This window comes from Falco cherrug, chromosome 1, assembly GCF_023634085.1.
Source record: "Falco cherrug isolate bFalChe1 chromosome 1, bFalChe1.pri, whole genome shotgun sequence".
NCBI lineage: Eukaryota > Metazoa > Chordata > Aves > Falconiformes > Falconidae > Falco > Falco cherrug.
Genome location: NC_073697.1, coordinates 19728383 through 19756287, shown reverse-complemented (window position 1 = coordinate 19756287; position 27905 = coordinate 19728383). Strand labels below are relative to the sequence as shown.

The 27905-nt window shown below is 40.1% G+C and overlaps 1 protein-coding gene across 7 annotated transcripts in view; it reads left to right on the top strand.

Moving 5' to 3' along the window:
* The window catches only part of FAM149A (family with sequence similarity 149 member A), a 32555-nt gene extending 6861 nt beyond the window's left edge, over positions 1 to 25694 (top strand). For 2 of the 7 annotated variants that reach the window (XM_027797575.2, XM_055702209.1), the window contains exons 2-14: positions 11065 to 11175; positions 12162 to 12294; positions 13795 to 13937; positions 16150 to 16275; positions 16418 to 16594; positions 18388 to 18578; positions 19862 to 20016; positions 21138 to 21241; positions 21456 to 21680; positions 21990 to 22110; positions 22918 to 23055; positions 23415 to 23493; positions 24341 to 25694. In XM_027797575.2, coding sequence (XP_027653376.2) covers positions 11065 to 11175; positions 12162 to 12294; positions 13795 to 13937; positions 16150 to 16275; positions 16418 to 16594; positions 18388 to 18578; positions 19862 to 20016; positions 21138 to 21241; positions 21456 to 21680; positions 21990 to 22110; positions 22918 to 23055; positions 23415 to 23493; positions 24341 to 24414 — 1777 coding nt within the window. In that variant the 3' untranslated portion in view covers positions 24415 to 25694. Of the gene's footprint in view, positions 1 to 5999; positions 8675 to 8944; positions 10891 to 11064; positions 11176 to 12161; positions 12295 to 12398; positions 13001 to 13065; positions 13666 to 13794; positions 13938 to 16149; positions 16276 to 16417; positions 16595 to 18387; positions 18579 to 19861; positions 20017 to 21137; positions 21242 to 21455; positions 21681 to 21989; positions 22111 to 22917; positions 23056 to 23414; positions 23494 to 24340 lie in introns of those variants that run through there. The other 5 variants (XM_055702225.1, XM_055702252.1, XM_055702216.1 and 2 more) reach the window with 5 other exon arrangements.
* Positions 25695 to 27905: the final 2211 nt, after the last annotated feature.

The window sequence follows — 27905 nt, the reverse complement described above, 5'->3', positions numbered from 1 at the left end:
CTTGTGACTGATTGAGTCAGGCTTTTCTCTAGCTGTTGCCATAATCTGGTTGGAAAATTTTTGAAGGGATGTGAATGTATACCTGTGCTTGTGTGTACATGGGTGTGGGTATCCATGTACATGTGGATAATAGAGGTGGGGATTTCTGTGCTGCTTTGACTCCTTCACTTGAAAACACATCTTTGTAATGTATGCAAGTTGGCACACAGTTTATTTTTACTGGATAATTTCTTCTGAAGGGGAAGTCTTAGGTAACCAATACAGGAAACAATTGCTAAAAAAAATTATTTTTTATTTTACCTTTTATTTTTTACAAAAGCATGTTCTAAATAGTTCTTGAAAGTTCTGCAACTGTGTGAGGATTAACATGTCAAGCTTTTATGCACATACATTTTATACTCCAATCAGAAAGTTTGGAATGTTTTTGGTAAATTCTTTTATTCTATAAAATACTACTATTAGGATAAATCCTAATCAGTATGCTTTGGACAATGGCATGAGTTACACTGCAGTGAGACAATTTAACAATCTCTGAGAGTATCGCTAGTGTTTTCTGCCAAGCAGAAATCTTCATAGTGAGGCAAAATGAAACACAGTATTCAGTGGTATGGTCAGCAAATAACTGTCTGTTGGCAAATAAAACAAGGCACATACAAAAGTGTTTCACAATTTTAGCCAATTAAAAATATGCGATCACGTATGTCAAGGTTGAACAAGTTCTACCTTAAATCATCAGCATGGCTACAATAACCTATACTTGTCACTTACTAAAATGTGTCCCAACTACCTGAGCAGTACAGAAGTAGAATGTTACAAGCAATGCGTCGCTGCTGAGGGGGAATACAAGCAAGCCATGTGTATGGTTTTGGAGAGTATGTGTTTGGAGTTCAGCATATATTTACAAAGTATGTCGTTTGTAACCAAGGAAGACACGTTCCACTAAAAATATTCAATGTGACCAATTGCTGAAAGTCATACTGACTGACTACTTTAATATTTTCAATGGCACGACCATATTCCAGCTCTTCACAAAGAACATATTGGGAACTTTTCTACATCAAAATGTAGATCCCTATAGATTGTTAATCATGGGTTGTTATGCTACGTGACTTAACATGACACAAAGAACACAAACCTTTTGTCTTGCTTTCTATTTTACAATGTATTTCTAGTGGCTTTCATGTTCTTGCCATTTTTTTCTCTCCTTTTCATGTTATTTCCCCTGTTCCTCCTGCTCGTTGCCTTTCATGACATTTTCTGAATGAGAGATAGTTTTTATATCCTCACTTTTCCCTCTCCTGACTAGGCATGCTGTACTCCTAATGGTCTTCAAAATATGTTTTCTCTTGGCCACGTTGATTCCTCCGGATGGATTGGTTACTGTCTCTCTACCTACTACCTTTCTACAAGCATATTCTTAGCTCAAAAGTCACCAGAGGTTTTAATGAATTGTTTAACCCTTGAATTTAATTGTGGCTTCTTTATTATCTTTCTATAACTTGAAATTAAAGTGTACATCATAATATACCTAACTTTTTTTCTTCCTGTGTTAAAAAGAAATGCCTTTGTTGACCTATGTATAGACAGTATGGACACACTCAAATGTTGCAGTGCGTGTTTGTTCAGTTCATAGGTGCTGACGTGGGGTGAAGGCTGGTTAGCTGCTTGGTGATGCAGTGGCACCATGTCCTACAGGCTGCAGCCAGCAAGTAATAGAGGATTAGCACACTGACTCGGTGGCTTATCTTAATAATCAGAAAGTGGCAGTGCATGAGGGATTTCTCATGGATGTGCAGCAGGAGATTGCCTAACTGAACACTGTCCATCATCAGTGTGTAATCCCTCTGCTCTGGCTGATACACCTCTAGTTCAGCATATTTACATAGTGAGCACTTGTGTTTTAAAATACGTGAAATATGCTCTTTAATGCTTCCTGATATGAAAGAAAAACATTGGAATGCTGCTCTGGGTACTTATTGCAAGATTGGCTATTATTTGAGATAAGCACTGGAAGGGATGCATATGTCATACTGGCAACATTTTGATTGTGTCCTTATTTTTGTTGCTTGTGGCTATAGAATTGTAGGTAGAGGCTTCTGCCATGTAGTATTTTGGCAGGGTGTTGGAGCACTTGCTGATGTTCGATTTTGAATGTTATCGGCAACCTAGCAGATGAAATAAGGTATTGAACATTATCTGGTAGTTCAAGCGAGCTACAGTGAAAGTACAGTTTTGATGTAACCATGTACATGGAGGTTATCTTTTTTAACATTATAAAGTCAATGTCTTGACCTCACTACAAAAATTTTGTAACCTAATTAAAACAGAGACTATTAAACAACTTCATTGCTTGAAATGAAAGTTGTTTGTATGGTAAACAGACAGTTCGTGTTACTTTATGTGGTGCGGGTATAGTGATCTTTAAACTTTGGAAATCTGGAAATTTCAATATAAAGGGTATTTGTTTTTATGAAAGGCAAAACAAGCATTAAATCGTTTATAAGCTTTTTCCTCAAAAAAAAAAAAAAAAGGGGGTTTGAGGTTGTGGGATAAATGAAGAGATGTTTCTTTGGTTCTCAGTAGTGCCTTTCTTCAAATCCAACAGCATGGATGTCATGCTATAGCAAGGGTAGAGGACAAGTTCCAGCTCCTCAAGTCTGTTGGGCTATAGAAGCTTTTAGATACACGATGTGACATCTTGACATCTCAAGCCGGGTGCCTGTGGTCCTAGAGGAAGGAGAAATGTACTTAGTATACATGAGCATATACAGATAAGGTCTCCCCACACTTGTATGGCTTCACTCTGTACTGTAGAGCTGTTGCCATACAACATTTCAAAGACTTTTTGGTGGGTTTGTTTTAAATTCAGTGCTCAGAGTATATACACCTGTTCTGGATGATTTGTCTGATTTGCTTCAGAGATTAATGAACAGAATGGGGGGAAAAAAAAAGTTCCGATCTCTTTGGTGTTATGCTGATGAAATAAATCTGTTCTAAAAAGATATTAACTGTATTTCCAAATGTACATCAGTAACAGAAATATACAGGGAGAGTCTTGTGGACCACTTCCAAATGTTTTGTTAGGGTGCTGCTCCCTCCCTGGCTGTTCGCAGACATTTGATCCTGCAGCAGTAAATGCCTCCATCAGATCAAAGAAATAAAACACCTTCTCTAAGACACTAATTAGCATTCTTTATTATTGCAGTTAATTAAGATGATGGTACTTTTCTTAGTTGTAAATTGTAATTTATATTACAAAGTCAGATTTACTTCTGTAAATAGAAGAGGTACTTAACATGCAGATCTTACTCTCAGTAGTCGTTTATATTTCCTAGAACCACGTGTTATACTTGTGTTTACATTTTCAATGCGTTTCAGGATTAGAAATAGATTTAAATATGTATACATAAAAAATACTTAGAAAGCTCATGCCATCTTAAAGATACGCATCTTTATAATTTTGAAATGCATTCAAAATTTGCAGAAGAATAAAATGGCTATATAGAAATAAGCCTATCTTTAAAATTGGAACAGTTTATTACTCTGTCTTGTAAAGGTAGGAGCAGAACTGAAAACCTGTTGTGGTTGCAAAAGCCTTACATCTATTTTGGGAGTCAATGTGAAAATGCCTAATAGTAGGCATTCCACTTAAGTGTATGTAGTAAAAATATCTACCCAAGAGGCCGTGTTGTATGTGCATGTATTGTTATTGTATTAAAAATTATGGCCGTTTTTTCCCCTTATTCCACCTCTTTAGAAGTAGCCCTGAAGATGCAGGGGGATACTGTACGTGTGCGTTCACTTACTTTTCTTCACTCTAGATAGATGCAGTAACAAGGGACAACCTGAACCCTAAGGAGAAGCAGGTCTTGGGTAAAAGAGGTGATTCTGAGTGCAGCCAAACAAGTTCTCAACCAGTTGCCCCAATGCCCTGAGGTCCCTCTTGGTTGCTCTCAGACTTCTTGTTTGGACTTTTATTGCTAGTCACCTGGAAAACCAGTAAGCAATAGTAATCAGCGGGCTGTACCCGACAAGGGTCTCCTTTTATAACACTCTCCAGTTTCAATTTAGAGTGGTGGAAGTAGTAGTAGTAATAATAATAATATACTCTTGCTCAATTAGTAATCCATAAAATTATCATTGTCTTGATTGGAAGGGAGGAAGAAAGGGCTTGGTTTAGAGAGATGCAGTTGATATTGTGGGCTTTTCTTTATAATTTGGTGGTAGGGTGTGAAGGGTGATCCCTATTTCTTGTGATTGCAGTGACGAGCACTCCAAAAAGCAAAAAGGTTACACAAAATCTAACTCATGGTCTCAGTCTTTACACTGAGGTTAAGAGTGGATGAAGGAAAGTAATGCATTTAGGGGAATAATAATTAGAGCCCACCTTAAATAATGCTGACCTCAAAACTGGCAGCTGTGACTCAAGAATGAGATCTTGCCGGCGTCTGACTGCTCAGTCAATGATTGCCTCTGTGTACGGCAGTATCCAGAAAAAGCAGTAAAATCTTGTTCCTGATGAGGAACGAGTGGAAAGCACCATTTCAGTGCAGTCTACTACATCTTGTGTGCTGTGTGTGGTTCTGGTTCCACATGTCAAGAAAGGCACCTGGGATGTGTTGGGGGAGAATAGCGACCTGCCTTCAGAAGACAGATTGTGAAGTCAGGCTTGGCAGTTTTGAGAGGCAGCGGCTCAGGATGACCACCTGGTACAGATGTGGTGCTTGGAGAACTCTGGATGCAGTGTGATGGGCAACCAGAACAAGAACTTGTTACTGATGAGATGCTGCAACATTAGATTCAGAAGGCATTCATGGAAAACCTGTAATTAGTCTGAACATTTTAGGAGAAAAGATATATGTCTCTCTTGATTTTTTTTCTGTTTTTTTTTTTCTTTGTTTTTGTTTTTTAACAGAGTAAGCAGTAACTTCTGGATTTTGTTACAATCAGTAGTCTCAGCAGGCATGGTAAGGTGTTCAAGAAAATGCTGAAAAAGAAGACCTAAATTTGAAAGTACTGGGCAGTGATGTATTTTCTTAACATCTGTTAACCCATGATGGTGGATACTGCTAGAGAAGGAGGAATATAAATCTGGCTATCATCTGTAGCAGGTGCTTCCCCTAAGTAGTATGTCCTGTTGCTGCTGTCACACAAAATACTGGAGTAAAGGGACTCTCACTGTGATCTAGTAGGACATTTCTTCTGTTCTAGCGTTACTTAAGAAACAGTTACAGGTAGGAGTGACCAAAATAAAAGGCACGTAAGTACAAAGAGGTGGTGGAAAGAGCTTCCAAGGCTAAAACCTATGTTCCGAGGCCAAAATCTGTTAAATGTGAGGTAAAACCTTGTAAAACATGAGATGTTTTACACCCCCTTCTTTTTAGAGGTGAGAGATGAGGCGAATTCACACAGCGCTCAATGGATGCCACACTGCAGGGCTTCTGGAGCCTCTTCTGGAGAGGAAAAGTGAGGGCTTTCAAAGTCTGTTGTTTATTTCCATTTGCACTTTTCTTTTTCTTCCTGACTTTGGAGTACACCTTTCTATCTAGCATTTATGATTTTCATCATCTTTAAGTACATTTCTAATCAGGTGTGATAATAATCTGCTACTGATGATAGGATACATCCTCTCTCCCTTCAGAACTCTGACTTCATGCCCTACCTTCAAGCTCTTTGTCTTTAAAACCCCATGCAAGGTAATGGCTTGTGCATCTTATGTCAGGTCTCCTCTTTCATATCCTCACCCCCACCCCCAATTAATCTCAAAACATTTCTCCTTCCAGATGAATTTTTTTCTCTTGCCTGTGTGTTCTCCTAAGCCTGAAACTTATCTCTTAAATTGCTGTTACACCTTCATATCAAGCGCTGCATGTGTGATGGGATATGCTTTTCCTGACTTTTAAATGGAAAGGAAAACTGAAGCTCTAATACATTTGTGGTGGTTTTGGTTGTTTTTGGGTTTTTGTTTGTTGTTTTTTTTTTAATTTAAGCTTTTTGTCCAGACAGACTCACTTTCTCTTCTTGTTTATTGTACTTTTCCTTGTATCTGATGCTTTCTTCTCTTTTTCTTAATATAGGCCACAGGGTTCTTAGCTCTGTACAGCCATTCTGAGGTGGTTGGTATAAACAATTCTGTAGTACAGTTTGATCTTTAAATGCAACTGAGAAACTTCTGTGCATAGCTGGCTTGTTATATTTATCCCTTTTTGATCTTAATAACTAGACAAATTTTGTGTGTTGCTTGAAGAAGGGGGGGGGGGGAATCAAATTTCTCTTGCAATGAATACATACATGTAAGATGGATCAAATTTAAGACTTTTACTGCCCAGGAGGATCTACCCTCCCACGCCCCTTTGCAATAAACAAATGCAAAACAAAGATCTTAAAAGTCAACTGAAGACACAGGCTGCTTCATTTGCTCAGGCCTTCTCGTTCCCTCTTTTTATTTTGCTCTATTTCAGATAAACTTCCTTTTTTCACATCATTCAAACTCAGGAACAGCCTTATATTTTCCTTTCTTTTGGCACAGTTTTGTTTTGAGACTCTGATTTTCTCTCCTGTAAGGACATGTAATGACTTGGAGCAGTCTGAAATAAACAGCATGCTCAACAGTGCGACTGGAGTTGGGTCTAGTAGAGAATTATTTTTGTGGGTTGGCTCTGTGCTATGAATGTTGCTTAGAAAGGAAAGAAATTACATGCAGTAGAAACAGTTTAAACGTGCTTTATTGTTATGTTATGTGCCTTTATTGATAAACTGTTACTGGAAATGGCTGGCCCGTAAGCTTTTGGGGTTTAGGGAAAAGATAACAGAGTTTCAGTTTTCTTTTTGTTTTCATTTGTCCACACCGTGGATGTGCTGCTTTCTACTTTTTCGGCTAGAAAAGGCTATCGCGCTGCCACGTTTGTGCTCATGTGTTCTCCTCCTTTGCTGAGCTGAAGTAACAGCCAGTGCTGCCTTCAATGTTTTGTGATTCTGGAGGTAACACAAAATGAGTTCTGCCGTTGTAGAAAAGCATTTTATTTTTTAATGTTTTGAAGTGTAAGTTGTAAGGCACGTTGAAGGGGGAGGAAGCTGAAGTGGCAACAGCAGTCAGCCGGGGCACAGAGAATTACTGTGGATGCTTGTCTTCTTCCTGGGTAGTGATTTTGTAGGATAATTACTTACGCAACATCCATAATAGTTACTCTGGACACCGGGATTGGAAAAATAAATGACTGATAATGTTGTATCTGTGCTTTTGTTTGCCATCCTCTGCTGCTTGCATATATGAGCAAGAGATGTCTGCAAATCTGCATTGTTCCTGGACTGACGGTGTACGTCTCTGCTGCAAAACTTGCTGCTTGGCCTTCATGTAGGGGTGCGTGGTCTTGGCCCTTTGTTAGGAAGTATGTTGTTGCCTGCCTTCTAATTTGTTCAAGCAAATGGGAAAATAAGAAAAAAAAAATCTTTTTGTGTTTGTGTACAGGTGTGAGTAGGTCTTTTGGACCAATAGCAAAATCTCTTTAGAGCTTGCATAGCACTACAGCACTGAGTTCCCTCATCTCAAAACAGGGTTTCAGGGTAGATAAACCAAAATAAGATGTAGAAAATCCTCCTAAGGTTTCAGAGAAATAATTTGCTTCATGTTGTAAATATCCTTGGAAGTATGGTTGTTGTTCTCAGAGATTTACAGTATTCTGTTCATCAAAGTTACATTCCACAAACATACGTATGTGCAGTGATTTAGTGTTAAAACTGTGGTATTTTTTAACCTGGATGTGACTTGCTCTTCTGGATCTGCAGCTGCTTGTTGGATATGTGTTAACTTGACAAAGAACCCTGCTTTTTTCTGTGTGTGTGTGCGATTTCAGACAAACCTGCTTTTATAGAAGAACAGTTGCTAAGGGCAAGGCAAATTGTTAGTGACACGCATAAAAGTAAAATATTTCTTAATGTTTTACAGGGTCAGGAGAATTTGGAACTCTTGTTTTTTAAAGCTAGGTGAGAATTCTTTAAATATCAGAGGAATACTGTGCAGTCATTTTCCATACGTCTTTCTTAAGGAGCAGTATTTTGTTTGGTTATGAAACTTTAAATATCGTTTGAATGCAGCTGTTTTGCTGTAATGAGAGGTGTCCTGTGGCATACCTTTTGAGACTTAATTTTCAGCATCGTTAATGCCGCCTTTCTTCTTTCCCAGGAAGAATACTTTTATTTTCTTCCTGCTTATGAGCAGAGGCGCTCCCTCCCTGGAGAGAGGCTTTCGGAAGGATGCGGAGGCACCAGGATTTAGGGCCTGGAGCTAGAGATGAGCGGCCTAGCGCGACCCTGCGCGGGCACCGCCCGTTCGGACGGGAGCTCAATTATCCAGGAAAATCTTATCCTCTGTAAAGGCGAGGGACACCGTCCGTGGGCGGCAGGACCCTAACCTGAGCCGTGCTGGGCCGTGTGTTCAGCGGCGGGGGCCGGGGGAGACGCGCCCCCCTCCCGTTCAGCCTGAGGCTTGGCTCTGGCGGGGAGTCCCGGGGGGGTGTCCCCGCCGCCGGCCGCCCGCCCGCGGGGGAAGGCGACCCGGTGCGGGGCGGGCGCTGCCGGGCCTCCTCCCCGCCGCCGGGCCGGGCCGAGGGGCCGCCGCGGGCCCCATGCGCAGGCCGCGGGGCGCCGGCCCGCCGGGGGGGCTCCTGGTCGTGGGGTGAGTGTGGGCGCGGGGCCGGGGGCCGCGGCCAGGCGAGGGGGGGCGGCCGGGGCCCTGGCGCGGCTGCGGGCGGGCACGGTGCCGTGCCGGGCAGCCCCGCGGTTGCGGGGGCGCGGCCGGGGCCCCCTCCCGGCGTCGCCGGGGGCGCGGCGGGTGATGCCCGGGGAGGTGCGGGGTGTCCCTTTCCCTCGTGTTTCACCGCGGCCCTTGCCTGGCCCATCGCCCCGTGGCAGGGGCCGGAGCGGGGCGCGGCGGGCGGTGCGGGAGCCGGAGCGGGGTACCGCCGCATGCAGCTGGATGGTGCGGCAGGAGCGCCCTGCTCTGGCTCGCACCCTGTATCGTGCCACTGCGTACAGCCCACGGGCTTTGTTTCGCAGAAGCAGCCCCTGACACTTTATTGGTGGCGTTTTGCTTCTTTTCATGTTTGTAGGGTCAGGTTTCCTTCAAAGCCACAAAAAAAACCAACCCCACCTGGGGTTCTTTGAGAGGTCAGAAAGCCTTACAGATACAGGAGAGCCAATCAGTGTAATTAGCTTGGGTTGCTAGAAGTCTGTGGAGTAACTGAAGCAGGTGGACTGCGAGAGGAAGGTGCTCCGCCACGGACAGGCAGCTGCAGCAGGGAGCAGAGGCAGCGGTGCGTGGGTTTCATAGGGGTCTGGCCTGGGCACATCAGGCTAGTTGACCGGGTAAAGGGGTGAGCAGTGAAGTGAGAAGGCTTGCTGGTGATGTTAAGTTGTGGAAAAATACTAAGGACAAGGATCAGCTATGAAAAAAAATAATAATTGAGAAAGACCTTAGAAGGCTGCCTGGGCAATAGCGTGGCAAATGAAATGCCAGGGAGGGGTGTATGTGAACAGAAGGAACCAGCTTTTCATGTAGAAGATGGGCTGTGAGCTCACTGCTGCTGCTTGGAAGATAGATCTTGGTGTTATGACAGAGTGAAGTGTTCATGGGACTGGGCTGTACCACTTTCCGCAGGGTCTCTCGGTGCTGACAGTGGCCAGAGGCAGGTACCTAGGGAAGAGGGAGGAAGTTTTGAGCAAGCACATAGAGATGCTTTCCACTGCTGTTGTACCAGCCTCCCAAGAATTTGCAATTCAGGGTCTTCCCTGGTGAGAAGTTCAAAGTTGTGGTAGGTTTTTGGTGGCTATTAGTCAAGGCATAGGAGTAGGATGTGCGATGTGGCCCATTTGAGTGGGGAGCTAGATTTTGACATACGTATCTTTGTAACCTGTGGAAAGGCAATATGAATATCAGAAAGGATAGGAAGACAACAGAGCAATCCTAACTGTTGCAGTACCAGTATACAGTTTTTGGCTAAAGAAATCACGAAAATTCTTGATTTGTGAGCTGTATCCTTACAGTTACTCATTCACAAATGTACCTTGATGCAATCGTGCTGCTGTTCACAGTTATGACCCGAGGGTTTTATGGGATGAAAATAGGAACTTCCATAGATGAAGTAATTTGTTGCTGTGAAAGTGTTTCTGGGGAACACTTTGACACTTCTGTATGTATTCTGAAGAGGTGGGTTTAACATATTAATGACAGAACTTAGTGGGATTATAGAAATACATGGTTAAACGCAGTTTCTGTTCTTTTTTAAAAATAAGTCTCTTCCTTCCTCAGAAGGTATTCTTTTAAGGCTAGTAATAAATCTGCAGGCATTCCTGTGCCTTACTATAATTTTCATCTGTGTGGTTTGTAAGAGATGGTTTTAAAGCTTGAGCATTTGAGCATGTGTTCAGGTATTTGGAGAAACAAAAAAAGACAAGTTCTAGCATTTCTTAGGCTGGAAAGGCATAATAGTTGAAAGTTCGTGGCTTAGTTTTTAAGACAGTGTTGAGGAGTCTTTGGTACTGGAGGAACTGATTCTTTGTGGCCTGTAAACGTACTGAGAATATGCCCATGTGTCTTGATGTAGTAATATCTTGGTTCACTTAAAACAGCCAAGTTGAGAGTTCACAGCTGAAGTAAAGAGCACTGTTTGCTTGGCACCGTATCTGTAACTTCTTTTTATGCAGAGAGACACCTGAGAAAATGGACTCTATAGTAATGATTGAACAGAAGCACATAAGTGAATAACTGCTGTATGGACAATTACTGGTTTGTGCCTTTGCTCTGTTCCTGCAGTAGTGAGGTGCTGCTGCATTTGTGTGTGCTTTGTGCAAATTGTAAAGTGCAAAACTGAAGGAGGATGCCTGTGGAGTAAAGTAAGTCTTAAATTAAATGTACGCTTTTTTCTGAAAAATACTTGGGTAAATAAAAACTGTTTTAAAACAAGGTGGTTTGTTTGAAGCAAATGTTTGTGTTGATGAGTAGGATTGAAAAACTAAACAGAGTTGTTATATTTAATATTACGGAGTAGCATGTTTCTGTGTTTATAGGAAGGGACTATCCAGAGGTTCCACAAATCAGTGCCTTTCTGGAAAAAGTGGAGAATCTCTTCCAGCAGTTTTTGCAAGAAATGTGCAGGAAGCCATCGACAATTATACTGGGTATGCATTTGGTTCTGAAATAGTACTTCATTAATGGACTTTTGACTTAAGTAGATATTTTAAGATTGGTATTCATTTTCCCTAGTCATGCTTCTAGTCATTCATACAGATGACAACTGTTGCAGGATATAAATTGACCTAGCCCATTTTTTAGAATATTTGAACTTTACTCCTGGTTTGTGTTACGGAATTGTGTGTTTTTAGAGCATAGTAAAGTGCACAGATTAAGCCTGGAAGGGAAGTCAGACTTCATGGTTAAACGCAAGTCGTGTTCACCAGTGTTGCGGGTCAGTTAACTTTCAAGAAGTTTTAATTCCAGTTGGCACTGGTTAGGATTTGCCTGGCCTGCACATCTGACTGCCCTTGCTTTCACTGCAGCCCAGGGTGAGTGGCAGCTGGCAGGGACCAGCTAGAGCTTCCCGAGAGCTGGAATCCTGGGGCTCAAGGGTTAAAGTGCACCAGGTCTAATAGCGTTCAGAGACACTGTATGGATAGATATGTAACTCAATGCTAATTGAAACATTTGTAGAGACGTTATGCTCAGTTTTGCAAAATTTTTCTTGTGGTAGCTTCTAATGGCGTTAAAGAAGGCTCATGTAAATCTTTAATGTGTAGCTTTTGATGTGCCTGTTAGCTGAACTGGAGAAACCTAAATAATTGTTAGAGGTGGAAATGTAGTTGTGTGTGTGCGTATATATGTTTGAATACATATACACATACATATGCATATTTTAGAGTGCCTTTACAGTTGCAGTGGTGCACATACATACCAAGGCATATTATTGTAGAAGGAATTGCCTTTAAGGCAGTAAATGGTACAAATAGGAGCATGTATTTATTGCGCAGTACTTAAAAACATATACTTGGAACTCTTCACATTGTTAGGAATACATATCATTGTCCACTTATGTGATCAGTTGCATTATTTTAAAAATGCTTATAAAGAAAATCACTGTTCTTCATTTTAATTTGTCATCTTTTTACAGTGAAACGCTTTCATCACTTTCATCTAGTGGTTGTACAACACCCACGGAGTTGAATAATTCTTGGTCTGGAATAAACAGCTATGCTACCGGTTTGTCTAGTGAAAGAAGTTCAGTTTACTCCTGGAGGGATGATGTATGTCACAGAAACTCTTACAATATACTTTCTATAAACATTGTAGAAAAGATTAATTTTTACAGAAAATGGATATGCAGCACCTCTCCTGTAGGAGAATTTAACCACTTTCATCCATAATAGCCTAGTGATTAAGTGTATTAATTTAATCTTTTAAAAAGGGTTTTGTTTGCAAGTTGATATCAGTGTAGCTGATGTGTAACAAAGAAAAATGGAATAAAAATATGAAATGATGGAATTTGGAGTAGAACAAACATGTTTTACCCAAGAAGATAGGCTTAGGTTTCTGAGTCCAAGAAAGTGATAAAATACGCATTTTCAAATACTGCATAATGAAAGCAATGTCTAAATTGAATTATTCTTAGTGTTTTGAATCATAAACTAGATTCATGAACATACATGTAAATGTGCTAGTCTCAGTAAATATTTAGCTCCTACCTAAGCTGAGTTCTGTTTCATAGATGATGCAGAGAGAGGGCGTTACGGAGGGCAGACCTCAAAGGCATACCAAGTGCAGGCTGGCAGTGTTGGATAAATCCAAAAGCATTGCGATTGCTGCCACTTTAATTTTAAAAAGGCATCTGTGGCTGGTAGTGGTAGTACTGCCATACCTTTTGCATAGCGTCCTAACCTTTGGAGTACTGACCCCATCTGCTGCAGCCAGCCCTCCAGGAGAAGCCTGACCCTGTATCATACAGTAACCTGGGTGAGAGTTATTTTCCCATTCCTTTTCAGTGTGATCCCTTCTATTGCCTGAAGTGGTCGGGGCACTCAGCTGGAAGTGAACAGAACACTCGGGTGTGGGCCCTGAGTATTAGCACTTCAGAGTGTCTGAGATAAGTGGCAAATAGCATTATGAATGGTGCCTCAGCTGAGGAGTGTTCAGCCCAGTGCTTGTGTCCACATTGTTGGATAAAGTCAGACGCTTCTCGGCTGTTTTCATATGCCCCTACACTCGCCTGGTTTTGGTTGCACCAAGTTGTAGCTTCAGTGGTGTGGAAGGCCGTTTCTCACACCGATAGCTGTTTCCTAACCACCAGGCTATGTCATGCACCTCAAAGAAGGTGCCCTCTCTTTGCCTCTTAGCTTTTTACTAAGAAAGGAAGAGCACCACTCAAAAGAGCAAGTGGTGCCATGGTCCCAGAGATGCAGTGTGCACGCTTTGCTTTGCATTGGAGCAGGGAGCAAGCTATGAGTCCAGGCACCTTGATACGAGTGTTTCCTGTTGGCTAATCCTAGGCAGCTCTCTGTTATCCATTAACTTCACAGAAAGATAGGCTTCTAGTTCCTTTTTGCTAAATCTCCTTGCCCAGGCTAGCTATGTGGAATTCTTTTTTTTTTTCACTGTGGTATATAAATTGTGTGTCCAAAGTAGGTAATCTGAAGATCCATTCTATGATGATCAACCAAATCAGTCCAAGTTGTCCTGTTCTTTAAATATTGCGGGTTTTTTGGTATACATGCATACTTGCTAACAACTATAAAATTTATAATTCGTAGGAATTTGATAAAGCCAACACACAGAGAGTGCATCAGTTACTTTGGGAGATCGATGAGATGCTGTTTGAAGGAAAAGTGACCTCCCAGACTCAGAGTCTGCAGGCAGAATGTGCAGACTGGGTTGACCAATTTCCTCATCTAAGGTAAGGAAATTTCTTGCTGGTACTAGTTTTAACCAGTCATCACTCTAATGTAAATTTTGGGGTACCCTCGTATGAATTGCTCTTGGTGTATGGCACCAGTAACACTTTTGCATTCAGATCTGGATCTCTGGGACTGAGCTGTGCCATAGTTGCACAGTAAGTATGGGTGGTGGTGCACTAGCAGCTAATGCTCTTTGTTTATTCTTAATACAATGATTGCAGGCAAAGATACTTTAGCAGGATGTAACAAGAAAATAATGCACCATTTTCGTAATGACTTTTTCTAAATAAAGAATACACTTGTTTTTACTGTAAGTGAAAAGATTGTGAAATTCCAGTGTTAATTCTATTATTGATTCTTCTAAAAAGAAACGAAAAATGAAGGCAGACACATACTTCACATATGCTGCAAAGCTATAATCTCTTCCTAGGCTATGGAAATCAAGGTAAAACAATATGTGTTATTAACCTGGCAATAACTAGTTAAATGGATTCAAGGATGTATACATGATTAATGACAGTTGTTTTGCATAGATATGCAAAACATCTAGGCAGCCTGATGACTGCTGCTTATTACACAGGGGACAGAAGTCAGTGTTGCACTGTGTTTGCACTGTTCTGCCTTCGTAAATGATGGCATGTCATTCTGTGTGAGCTGTGGCGGCTTTAAGCTATTCTAAGCACAAACCTGCATGTGCTTATCTTCTATTCAGTAATTTGTTAACAACATTACAAAGAATGCTACAGTAACTGTGGTATGCTTTCAGCGCTTTTAGATAATTTGCAGAGGCTTGTTACTAGTAAGTATAAAAATCAACTAATAAAGCTTGTGACACTTCGTCAGGAAAAAGAGAGAACTGTTAAATAAATCTGAGGCAGTTTTCAGTAGCATTAAGCCATGCTTTGCCTTGTTTAGATACTGTAAAAATTAATAGAATATACATAAAATGGAGACAGTTTTTGTGCTGTGTAATTAATTCAAAATATTAAGTAAATTCAATATATTTTTAGAGTATTTTCACTAGGTGGATGGGGTTTTTTAAGTGATTTCCTGTACTTAAAATTTTCTGATTCAAATCTAATGCTGGCAATACCAACCAAGTCCAAGAGGTTCAAAGTGAACTGAAGAAGTCTGGGAGCTCTGTGTCATTTGGTACTAAGAGATGTGGTACATCCTGTGGTTTAGAAAGAAGAAAAAAAATTACACTCATTATTAAGCTTAAATCTTAAAACACAGTTTGTGTTGACTAGTTACGCAGAAGAATAGCTTCTGGGATGCCAGATTTATTTCTGAGAGTTGTGCTTCAAATTGCTTGCTGGTTGGCTTTTTTTGTTTTTTAAATATGTAAAACAGCTATGTCGATATATGAATACTTACCTCAGTGTGTGGGAGTAAATGTACTTGTGAACTGCCATCGATAAAAGATCCTATCTATTTAAAGAGAAAGCTTTTTTTCATGTCTTAGAAAGTGAAAAATAAAAAAGGCTATTGATTAGAGCCTTCGTGTGGCACAAAGTGCTGTTCTGTAAAAGGTAGCCATAAGAAAATGTGTTCAAGTGAGTTGAACATAGCTTCTTGCACTGCAGATGCGATTGGTAAATTCTTTTGAGATCCTTTGTGAATGCTATTAAAAACAATTCAGTAAGCAGTGATTATTATTTACCTATACCGCGTTCAGAAAATTTTATAGGCTAATTTTGTGTACATTAAATAGAGTTGCTTTTACCTTTTCTCTCTGCCTCTGCACATGAGGCATGTTGGAGTTTGCATTTGCTGAACATATAATTCTAGCCTTAACTATCAGTGTAAACATTTTGGATTCGGACTTCTGCTCACGTTGCTGGATACTGGAGTTGGATAAATGAAGTCATAGCAGATGTTATTTCTCTTCTGCATCCATACGGAGTTTTGATAAGAACGGAAGTGTGTTTATCTGCCTTTAGAACAATTTTAACAAGTTTGACTATTTGCTCTTAATAATTATAAGCTAGAATCTCATCCTTTGTAAATCAGCTTAACTATAATGAGTTAAATACTAGGCAATGTTAACATTTTGTACAATGCGCTGGCCCCTGCATGAATTGGTTTTTCAAACCAAATGTAAGGTGTGCTTTTGTACAGCCTGCTGTTTGCAGCTATTTTTGTTCTTGATATTTGCATATGGAATGGATTTCCATCTAAGATGCTGCTTGGTCTCTTCTTTTTATTCAGGGTTCTTGGAAAGCAGCTCCTATTGCCGAAGGATGAAGGCTTTCAGCATTTTCAGAGCAGAAGTGATAACTTTGTGGATGCTACGTGTTTACCTGGCCTCCATGAATCTACTAGTAATATAAAAGAGTATGTTAATTTTTTAAGCTTTTTGGTCTTCCCTCCCTAGAAACATGTACAAATATTACTTCTGTATTGCTGAAACATTTCAGTATAATTAAATAAGCACTTTCTTCTTTCTTTAATTGGGATTTTGTTGATATTTTTTCAGGCTCTGCATTTCAGGCTCTAAACTGATCCCTACAGTATCTCCAATACATAAATTACCAGACACAAGTTCTACTAGGATTTCTGCCTCTGACTCATCCATGTATTCATTCCTGGAAGAAGAAATCTATGATGTGGATGGAGAAATAGAAGAATATCTTGCCTTTGACAACAAGGAGCTGTAAATAACAGATATGTGTATTTTTGAAGAATATAATGAAACATTATCAGTGAACCCAGTCAGGGTTCATAAACTGTGTTTCTCTTCTGTAAAATACCATTCCTTCTGCCCGTGTTCAGTAGCACAGGGCATGTGGAAGATAACTCGCATCTCCCATGTCAGAGGAGTGTGTCTTATCCAGTAGTTGTTCTGAGGTATTTTGTGCATGGGGATTCAGTAAAATGTGTGTTTGAATTTTGAGACAGTGAGTAGAATGAAGGAATCCCTTCTCCTCAAGTGAGTGCCTTGACCACCAGGTTGTTTGGTGTCATTACACTGTGTGTGCTTTCATTGTCAGCACTAATGAGTCTTGAATTCTCTCTGTGCAGTGTAAAACAACTTTGTGAGGAGATGTACAGGTTGCATTTTGATTATTTAGAGCACTCTTGTGAGTGACAGGAGTCATGCAGCTGTTTTCTTGACAGTGCAGCCTAGGTTTCCAGTGAGCCAGTGGAATGTTCCAGCTACTGGGTAGATGGAAGACCATAACGCGCTGTTTTCTAAAAGGCCTCTACGAGGGGGAAACTTTGGTAGGGCTAGCGGGGCACAAAGCATAGCTTCTTGTGCTAGAGCTTGGCTCACTTGGAGGAAGAAAATACGGTTGTTCTGAAAAACTGAGGAGCCAGATTGAGACCCTTCCACTTCTGTGTTTAGAAGAGAGGGCTTGGGTGGCTGCCTTTTTGGAAAGGGTTTGCGTTTAAGAATCCTCTTAGGATTCTTCTCTCTTCATTTTGCTAAGTAAACAAACAATTTGGGAGACGCAACTGAAGGTGCATTTCTCTCCTTTGTGCCTCCTTGAAAATGTTGTTTTAGTTTCCTTCAATTCTGAAATACCTTGTTCTCTGTAACTAAAACATTAGGTGTTACAAAGCCTGATACAAAAACAGCGTGGTCATTTTGTGAGCTGGACCATTCGGCCAAATCTCAGTGACGGTTAAGAAGTTTGCAGTCCAGTTTGAGGAAGAAGTGATGGAGAAGAGAAAGGGAGAAACCAGTATGAATTTGAGATCATCCTTGTAATATAAAAAAAATAAACTGTTTCCTTAGAAAGAAATATGACAGCATTAAAAAAAGAAAAAGGTTAAACTCTTCTTCAGGGGTGTTTTAGAAAACCAAGTTAGGAAATGTTGCTACACTGTGCTTCCCTAGGGAGGGAGGGAGGGGACAAAAAGTGAAAAAATAAACAAACTGTCCACACAGCAGTGGAAAGGAAGGTGTTGAGTGTAAGGTTGTGGACTCTGCCGTTCTTGTCAGGCTGCAGAAATCATTTAAAGTTGTCTTTGGTCAGTGGTGGAGTGTTTCAGATGTGTGCAGGTGTATGGGACATGATAAAAAAGAAATGTTTTGTGTGGTAGTCCTCCTGCCAAATGCAACAGTAGTTCACTTATGGTAAAAAATACAGTATTTAGTCTCAAATGACTAAATGGCTATGGCGAAAAGTATAGGATTTAGTCTCAGGTGATTAAGTGCCATGTACAAAGCTGTTCCTTCTAGAGCTGCAGATCTTCCTGTTGTAATGCCCTACACTGGATTGTTTAATTTTTCACCTTCAAGCAAAAAAAGAAGAAATTATTATATGTATTTGGTAGGTTCTGTTCCCCTAGGTACTCTGTGTGTTTGATTTTTTTTTTTGTGATCTACATCTGACTGGCTTTTCTTTCATATGTATGTTTCTATTCATTTTGTGTATTAGAAGGAGTGAAAATAAAAGTCAAAACTGGTGGGAACTCATTTGAATTTGCTTCCTTTGTTAGTGATGATGCGAGCTGGGAACAAAAGGAAATGCGTCTTGCTGAGAAAAGGAGTAAGCGTGGCATTCCTCCTGTTTCTCCCAATGCCTGTATCAAAGATGCCGTGGCTTCTGAAGTATTTGATCATGTCTGGAGCAGTGTAATTGGAATATTGGAGGAACTGATTAAAAAAAATTGGGAAACTAGTATCACAGGTATTTGGTATTTTTCAGATATGGTATTTATCAAATCTAACTCAGAAAAGTGTGTTGTTTTTGTTGCCCCCTGCCCCTTAAATAAAGCTTGGGAAACATGGGTATTTTAAGATAGCCGTGTTGGTAGTACAGCACTACAAAAGACAGATAATGCCTTAGCATGAACATGCACCCACACACATACATCGACCTAAAATAAAAACATTCCTACTGATTTTCAGGGAGTTTTTTATCAGGGGTGTAAAAAAAGGAAGAATACTGACTGAAAGAGCTTAATTGCAGGAGAGCATGTTTTTAAAAACAAAATAAAAAAATCTTAATCACTGGTAGGTGTTTAAAGTGAGATAGACAGTCGTCTTGACAGTGCAGGAGTTGGAGTTTGATATAGGATGAAGAAATGGTGGTGCATGTAATTTTATTTGATGGTTTTGTATTCTAACAGTCTGTACTGAGGAAAAGCAATTAGAAGTGAAATTCTATTTAGTGTGCATGTGTTGTCTTTGGAGTCTGAGGGAAGTTTCAGTTCTTCTTTCAATGTATTTTAAAAAAAAACAGTAACAGAAGAATATCTGGGGATGGGTTTTGGAAATTACCTCAAATGAAAATCTACCACAATGTAAGAAATGGCAAAATTGCTCAGAATACTTGCAACATCAGAACTTAACATTTCAGGTGTTACTGAAATATGAAAGTGCTTTTCACGCCACAGGTGGTTTGTATAGCTCAATATTATAGCTTAGGGAGGATAGCTTAGCAGTATTATGATAGATGTACTCATCTTTACGAAGGGCGTAAACTTATGACAAACAGCAAACCAATGTATTTCAACTAAGAGTGTGAAAGAATTTGGGCTTATAATGGAAGTCAGAAGGCAGTATATACCCAAAATGAAACTGTATGTAGCTGCTGTCAGACAAGGATAGGGTCAATAGACTTTATAGCTATATCCATCTCTCTATATATTCTGCTTTAAAAAAATTATCTTCAGGAATCCTTAAAATAAAATTCCAAGAGTCTTAGCAGTATTTTTTAAAACAAACATCCCCCTTCCAACTCTACATGTATAGACCAACTTGTTTGTCAGAGAAAGCCTAAACAAATGGAAAAGCGCAAATGCTTTCAGAAAAGCATCATTTGTGGTAGATTTTTAAATATCATGAAAACTTTATATGAAAGTCTCCATTTATTGTGAAGTGTAATTTTGTTTGAATCCCAATGAATGATAGCTGGTAGACATATAGAATACCTCTTATTCCTTCTACTTTTCTTTTGCTGTTGTGCAGAGTGTGACAAACAGGTACAAAACCTGAAAGCTGTTACAGTGAAACTTCCACATTTGCCAGCTGTTCGTGTTACAGCAGATGCTAGGAGCATTCCTCTTTCGAGAGGCTCAGAAGCACGAAGTGCATCTTTTGGGTCTCATTTTGTTTCGTCACAGGTAAAAAGAGCTTTCCATCGAACAGTGTTCTTTTTTTCTGCTGACCTTGGACAGGTTCCTGGGTGAAGCTAGGAAAGTCTCTTCTTTCTTTCTTTTTTTCCTTTGTGTGTGGTTTGGTTTTTTTTTTTGGTTTTTTTTTTTTAACCAATTAGGTGTACTTAAAGTAAGTCATCTCATTTAAAATGAAGGCTCATTGAATGTGCCTTTCTTGTCTACTATTGCTTGTTCTTTGGTGGTTCTTAAAAGTACCATTTACCACTAAGATATTGCTGAAGTTGGTTTACAAAAAAACCTGCTTGTTGGACTACTTTCTGGCCTTATAAAGTAACTTTGCTTTTATTGTGGTTCAGTCGTTTCCTCTTGGTAAAATTTAAGAAACCAAAACAAGGCTCTTTGCTGGGTTGCAGGGTTGTGAAGTTGCAAGTGCTTTCCTCGCAGCCCTGTGTGCTTCGTGCTCTCATTCCTTGTCATTTTGTTCGCCTCCTGTAAAAGGGGACGCTGCAGTACATCCACCAGTGCGCTGGACCCTTACCTGGCTTTGTGGATGTTCGTGTTTGTACAGACAGAATGCCCTTTTGTGTCCCACTTGCTGCCTCCTCCCTGTGGCTCCTGTTTTGCACATTTGGTTTTTTTTTTCTTTTCCAGCCACTGCTTCGGTTTGTTTGCCCCACCCGGTCTCTCTCTGTTCAGTTCCAGTGACTTCATTCTTGTGTGCTTGCTCTTTTCCCATGCTTGTTAGCTAGTGAGATGAGAAACCTGGAAGAGAGACTACAACAGTCTCAGTGCTCCCTGTTGGTGTGCTTGGTTCTGGAGGGGTAGCAGCAGCCAGAAATTGTAATAAAATACTTAGATAAGCTTCAGAGGATCGAACTTTGGCATCAACTGAAACTTACATTGCAAATTGAGACGCAATTCACAAACTAAATTGCCCGAGTTCTGTTTATTAGAATCTGTTTAAAATAAACAAAACAATGTATTTGCTGTGGCTACTACTGAGAATTCTACTGAACATCGTAACAGAAACTTTTCTAAGAAACCGTTACATCTCTCCTAAGTATGCGCTTTTTGAGTTCTTCCTTCAAAAAAAGTCAAAGTTAATACATATTTGTTGCTTTTACTAGGTTCACCATTTTTCCAGCAACTTTTGTAGCGATTTGAATGGTGTGATGACAATTCAAGCAAAGCCACTCCAACAGAGGCATGTTGCCACAGTAGAAAAAACACAGTAAGTGTCGATACTCACTTTTCAAAATGCGGCATAATTCATATTATGTAAAAGATGCTTTGTAATTATAAAACGGCAATAAGAATGCGGTCATCTCCTTTGTGTGTATCGCTGATGTGATAATGATCTGTAGGTTTTGCAATGGTGCTTTGTTAAGAAATCCTTCCCCACTCCCCCACCCGAATTCCCTATCTCGTTCTTCATTTTTCCCTAGGAATGAGCAAGAAGACAAACAACATAGCATTGGCCCCAGTGCTCCAAATTCAGTGTGCGCTAGGTTGGAGAAGATTGCTGGTAACAGTGTTCTTTCATCATCTCGGGTACTGCTGACATCTTCCAGGAAGCTGCCAAGCCATAAGTTACCTTCTCTCACTTCTGACCAACTCTCCTCAAAAGCTCCCAATACGTACAGTGATCAAGTCCTTAGGGGGACTAAATTGTGAGTTTTTTCGTTTTATTCTTTGCTTTCCTTAGAACTTTACTGAAATTTCACCAGTGAAGGATTTTTGCAAAATACTTGAAAACTAACCCGAGATTTATTACTGATTCTAGAATTCAGAGAGAAAAAGGAAGCAGAACCGTGTTTTTTGAGGAGAGGCATTTGTTTTATTTTTTCGTTGCTATTTTAGGTGCTGTTACTTTCTGTGGTTGAACTCTATAAAGAAATGCGCTGAAGTCATGTGAAATTATTAAGCAGTAAAGAAGTCTTTAATAAGAATTCTCCTAAAATTTTCTTAAAATTCGGTAGGAGTGGCAGCTCGGATCGTTTGTCTTCTGCTCGTGCACCTACAACCCGGAACAAGTTACCACCAATAAACTCAGAAGCTGTCGAACAGTATCTTTCAATACCTCGATTGCAGCAGAGCTCTGTGAGTTGTGTTCATTTTTGTGCTGGTGAAGAACTTCAAGCTATTTGGAAATAAATTGCTCTGTATCAGTGGTTGAAATGAGCGATTTTACAGTTTGGTTCATATTTAATATCTGGTCTAAACACGCTAATGTGTGTTACATTGGGCTGCCATTAGAATGCAGTAGAAGGCAGGTTAAAACCTCAGGTCACAAACAGATCATGGTGGAAAGGCTTTTCTCTGACAACAGAAAAATAGGGTTTAAAAATAAAAACAAACAGAAAACCAACCATCCAGACAGTAACCTTGCACTTATGTGCATCTGGATTTAAATAGCTTTTTCCAATTCACTAATGTTAGGTTATAAGAAGTAGAAAATTATGCTGATGGAAGTAGAAAAGGATACTGACTGAAAAAAAAAAACCCAACAAAAAAAAAACCCAACCAAACTTACTGATACTGACCTATTTTTGAATGGTGGGGAAGTAGTAAATCACTAGAATGAAAATAAATTGGCATGTTGATGATATTTTGTTTCTGAATAATATTTTGAATTGAGAAACATGTAAAGCATATTATTGTTATTTTTTATTATCGTTATTGTTAATAATAATAATAGCTTTTGGGGATTATAGACTAATATTAGGGAATGGTATCAAATCTGTTTGAAAAATATGAGTACCCTTACATTACCTTAAATCGGTGCATTTGGTTAGTGAAAACACTTTCTTCTTCTCTTGTGTTTTTTTTTAATATGGCAACAGAAAAGTTATTATTTTAATTGATTCAATTGCTGTATTCTCTTAATGCACTTATAAATTCTCTCAGCATCGAGGACGATATGGTTGTAGCAGACTGTCAAGTGCTGTGCCTGGCAGTACCGAGGAATGGCGGCTCACAGGAAGAACTGTTATTGATCAGTTTTCAAGGCCCAACACAACTCACACGTTCAGGGTATGTTACAATGTAAGTAGAGACTTGGTCTGCAGGTCTAACTTACTGGGTCTTTCCTGATTTCTGATGTGCAGGGATTCCTGCTGCCTGCAGAGGGGAGCATGTTAAAAGGCTTTGAGGGGTGTGGGACCTTGAAAAGCAGAACTAGTGTATGAGGAAGACTTTTTTTTTTTTTTTAATTTTTTTTTTAAGTCTTAGTGCATTAAACAATTCCTTTGAGGGTGTCTGTACGCTAGAAGCATGCAGTTTTAGTACTGCTTGGAGCTTTGCAGCTTGGTAGGACTCGCTGTACTGGACTAGATAAAAACTGTATTCAAACAATTTCAATAGATAAGCATGCCATACTGGCTGATACTATGTGTTTTTTACAGACAGACACACTTCAGAAGAGATCGCTGACTCCCATGGATTTTGTGAACCACAAAGGGACAGGTCAAGGATTTTTAATAGGTAGGTAAAGTAAGAATCACTGGAAAGCAAGAGACCAACAACCTACTAACCATCATACAGTCAACAAGTGCTCAGGGAGAGCTGTCTCTGCATAAAAGAACAACAGGTGTGCTTGGCAGGATCTTCTGAGTTTGGTTTCGAAGTTTCTTCTCACTTGATCTGAGATAGCCCTAACTCTGACTGTTAGGAATCCTGCAAAGCTTCTTTTCATTATTATGGCTTAGAAGGAAAAGAATTGCCCCTCATCTAAAGTTGTTGTTGTTGTTGTTAAGATTTCAGCATGTTTACATTTATAGCAAGAGTATGTGGTGGACAGGCTAGATGTTTTGCTGCTACTAGGGTAATAACAGAAATACTTTCATCAACTGTTTGATGACATAAATTTTACTTTAGCCCACATACAAATTAAAGAAGAAATAGTAAACTTTTTATGTGGGGAAAAATAAAATTGAAAATGTGCATTTTTAACATAAGTATAAAGTTCTCTTAAATAAATAAAAAAATCCAGTATTGATTTGCAACTATGTCTTCTATTTATAATGCCAGAAAAGAGAGCGGTCCTACATGGCTTATTGAGTTTCATTGTTACAATACAGTTGACTAGCCAGTTCCTGAGGTGTTTGAGTGCTTGTACATTATCTTTATTTGTTTGGAAGCTCCTTGAGTTTAAGTAATTATGTGATTGGCGTAATTATATGATTGGCACAATTATATAAAAGGTGATGAAAGAATAAGGGCAGGTAAGCACACGCTGATCCGAGAAGGCTGATGGAAGTAACTCGTACATAAGGTAGGAGTGTCTTTCAGATTCTACCACAACTAACAAACAATGTTTGATCTTTTCTAGGCTCACAGCATTACTACAGATCATTTCAGAGAAATCCTCTAACCTCAAGGAAGAGATTTCAGATTGCATCTTAACTCAGTTGAGGAAGAAACAGAAAAAAACCCTGCAGTGAATGAAGACTGAAGCACTAAATTTGCCAGCTAGTATCTCGTGTCACAAAGAATGTGTGCCGTGTGCTGGCTTCTGCTGTGCCTTGCAACCCTCAGGATGCCTGCGTTGCCTTCTTTTAAAGTTGTCTGACCAGAGGTTAGATTAAAAGTTAGAGTAAAATGAAATAAGTGGTTGAGGCATCTGCTCTGTTTGCAGCTTCAAGATGCTGCTGCACTTTCTTCTCAGGCATTCCTCCTTTTCCATCTTTCCTTAGGAAATTGTTATTCTCCATATTGAAGCAAGTTAGTTACATTTAGGCCATGAAGTCCTGTTCCCACTTTTTTTCCTGTTTCCTCAGTGTTAAAGATGTTCTAGTCTATCCAAACATCAGTCATACACAGAATTTATACTTTTAAACAGGAGTCTGGTATCTCCTTGTTAACTGATGTTTTAACATTTCTCCATTTTTCACTCCGCGTATTGCACTTGTTCTCTTGTAAATATTCTGTCCCTGCTTTTTCTTCTTCCTTTGATTCTTTTGAGATGAAATTAATTCATTGCTTGTACTTATGCTTTCTAATTGTCAGTAACTATGGGAACTGCTGGGGTAAACTTTACCTCCTGTAAATAAAGTTTTCCCTGCTAGGCCAAACGTATTTATAGATGCAGAGCAATTGAACCTGCAGGCTGACAAGGTGGTAAGACTGTTCCCACTTCTTGAGATGTCTTATAAAATATTGCCTGTTATTGTGGAAATTAATCATATTTTGAAATATCCGAGCCTTCAAAGTTTTAACTTTAAAATGTGTACTTAACTGATGAAAGCATTATTTCATACCTCTTTGTATAGACCCAAATGGGAAGATCAAAGAGGAGGCTGGGGTTGCTTTCTGCTCAGAGATTACAGCCCCGATCAGGTCTGTGCTGTTAGTACTGTGTGCATTCACAGTCGGGGGTTCCTCCTGCCCTCAGAGAGCCAGCAGTGTAAGTTGATGTGACTGAAGAGCTGTTGAAGGGGAAAGGGAAGAGGACAGAAACTTAATTATTTGCCCAAATGATGCAGTTAAGTATAGAATCAGTTTCTTCTACTTGGTAACTAATGCCACTTCTCCTCACTTCCTTTTATGAATGTTCAAGGATTGGTAATCTAAGGCAAAACATTTGTCGTAATGTATATATCTGTACTGTTAATCAGATTTCTGGGTTTTGTAAATGGACATCAAGCACTGCGTTCTTTTGAGTAAATGAAAACATTTTAAAATTAGTTTCCTGGCTTATTATTTTTCTTCTTTGGCTACATTAAATTTATTCACTGGTAATACTGTGGTATAGTATCTGAGAAAGCAGAATGCTTTTGCTTTGGCGTTGCAGGTCAGTTTGAGACAGTTTCTTCAGAAATCTCCGGTCAGAGATGACAGAAGGTTTGAAACTGACATTTAAGTCTTTTTCAGCAGTGTGTCTAAAATATACTTTTGCTCTCCTGAGCGCTCCCTCCTGTACTGTATAGACATTGACAAGAATGCAGCGAAACAATGGCAAAATGTGTCCCTTACCATCCTGTGGCACTACATCGCAACACTGATCTTATGTTGTGGACCAGATGAAAAGATGAATATGTGACACTTTGGTTCTATAATGGCAGAAGTGGGAACCACACAGTTCCATCTTCTGACACTTTGTGAAAGAGAGAATACTGCTGACCTCTGTGATGTCGTGAAGCTCAGTCACTGAATTTCTGAATGGAGAGAGGAGCAGAGCAGCCAGCATCTGCTTCTGCAGCTTAAAAGGAAAGGAAAAATCTGCTAATTACTAGAACAGCAATGGAACACTCTCAGGTGGCAGAAGAGAGAGAATAGGGGTGTTTGCTGGCTGTCAGAAGTTTTTTAACGCTTTTTTCCCTTTTGGTCAGTTTTTAGAAACCTGTCAGAATCACAGGTCATCACTTAAATCCTGATAATCAGTCATAGAATACCAGGTTGGAAGGGACCTCATGTTTCAGTTTACCCCTGTGATATCACAACTTTCTGACTGGGTGTGGATCTCCTCCTGTTTGTTTGCTAGGCTGCGTGCATTGGTATACGCACACTTGAAGTGGTGGTCTTCTGGTTCTCATCTTGGGAGGCAGCCAAGAAATGTTGGTGCTGCTCTCGTTGGCCTGGCTTAATCGGCGTGTGTACGGGTAGAGTTCTTCACTCTTGATTCATGTTTTTCTCATGGCTGTGGGACTAATAAGTCTCATGTTCCGTACCAACTGCACATCCAAGTATTTACAAAGCCTACTTGTGTGCCAGAATGGTGTTGAAATTAATATCTTGGTAAATCGGGACTTCTAGGGCTATTGTACAACAGCAGCTGCTATGAACTGGGTCCTGTACTTTACTTGGACATAATCCTGAAGCCTGGAAGAAGGTTCACAGAGAACACAAGGTGTTCAGTACGTTTTCCATTACTTTTTTATCAAGGTTGAAGAAGTGAAGGTAGGAATGTGTCTTGTGGCCATTCTGGAGCTTTAAATAGCTAGAAGTGGTTGAGATGGGTGCTGGAAGGTCTGCAAGCAAGAGAAATTGAGAAGGCTTCCCAAATAAAAGGGCAGGGGTTTTCCTTTGTTGCTTTTGGTTTGGTGGTTTTTGGGTTTTTTTTAATCTGTGTAGCAGTTTATAGAAAATCACTTATCTGCTGTTGTTTAGACCCTTCTCCTCTCTTTTTGTTTTCTCCTAAGGAGAATATCAAATGGCACAAATATCCTTGTTGCAACTTACGCCCTGCATAGAGACCCCAAGATCTTCCCCAGCCCAGAGGAGTTCAGGCCAGAGAGATTTTTCAATGAAAATTGTAAGGGAAGGCGCCTGTGTGCTTTCCAGATAATTAGCGTTGTTGAAGGTGCATGTGGCTGTCACTTCATAGCTGATGTTTCTGGTTTTGCAGTGGTTTCACGGTAATGTTTTCAGGTGAGTGTTGGCTGTGGGGTGCCGCTAGGGTGGCCTCTGTGAGAAAAGGCCAGAAAAGAGAGCACAGCTGGTTCCTGCTGGCTCGTTAAGGGACCCAAGTTGGTGGCACCTCTGTGAAAATGTATTTAAGAGAGGGTACAAAAAGTCCTGGATGGACAGAGGAGGAAGGGGGAAAAAGAGAGAGCGAAACAGCACTACAAACACCAAGGTCAGTGGAGGAGGAGGAGTTCCTCCAGGCACCAGAGCAGAGATTCCCCAGCATGCTGCTAAATGCTTTCTTTGAACTTTCCAGACTTTAGTGAGGAGGCAGCCCTGTAGGATCTAGCTGAAGCACAGAACAGTGGCCAGGATCTCCACCTGTGGCCTTGAGGTCAGTTGTGGCCATCCAACGTGGGAGTGTGCTTTTTCCTTGACACATAGATGAATAAACATAGATGTGGTGCTTTGGTAGCCACTCAACGTTAACATCTGTTATTTATGACAACATCACTGGTACATTACCAGAATTGCTTTACGAGGTAGGCTGT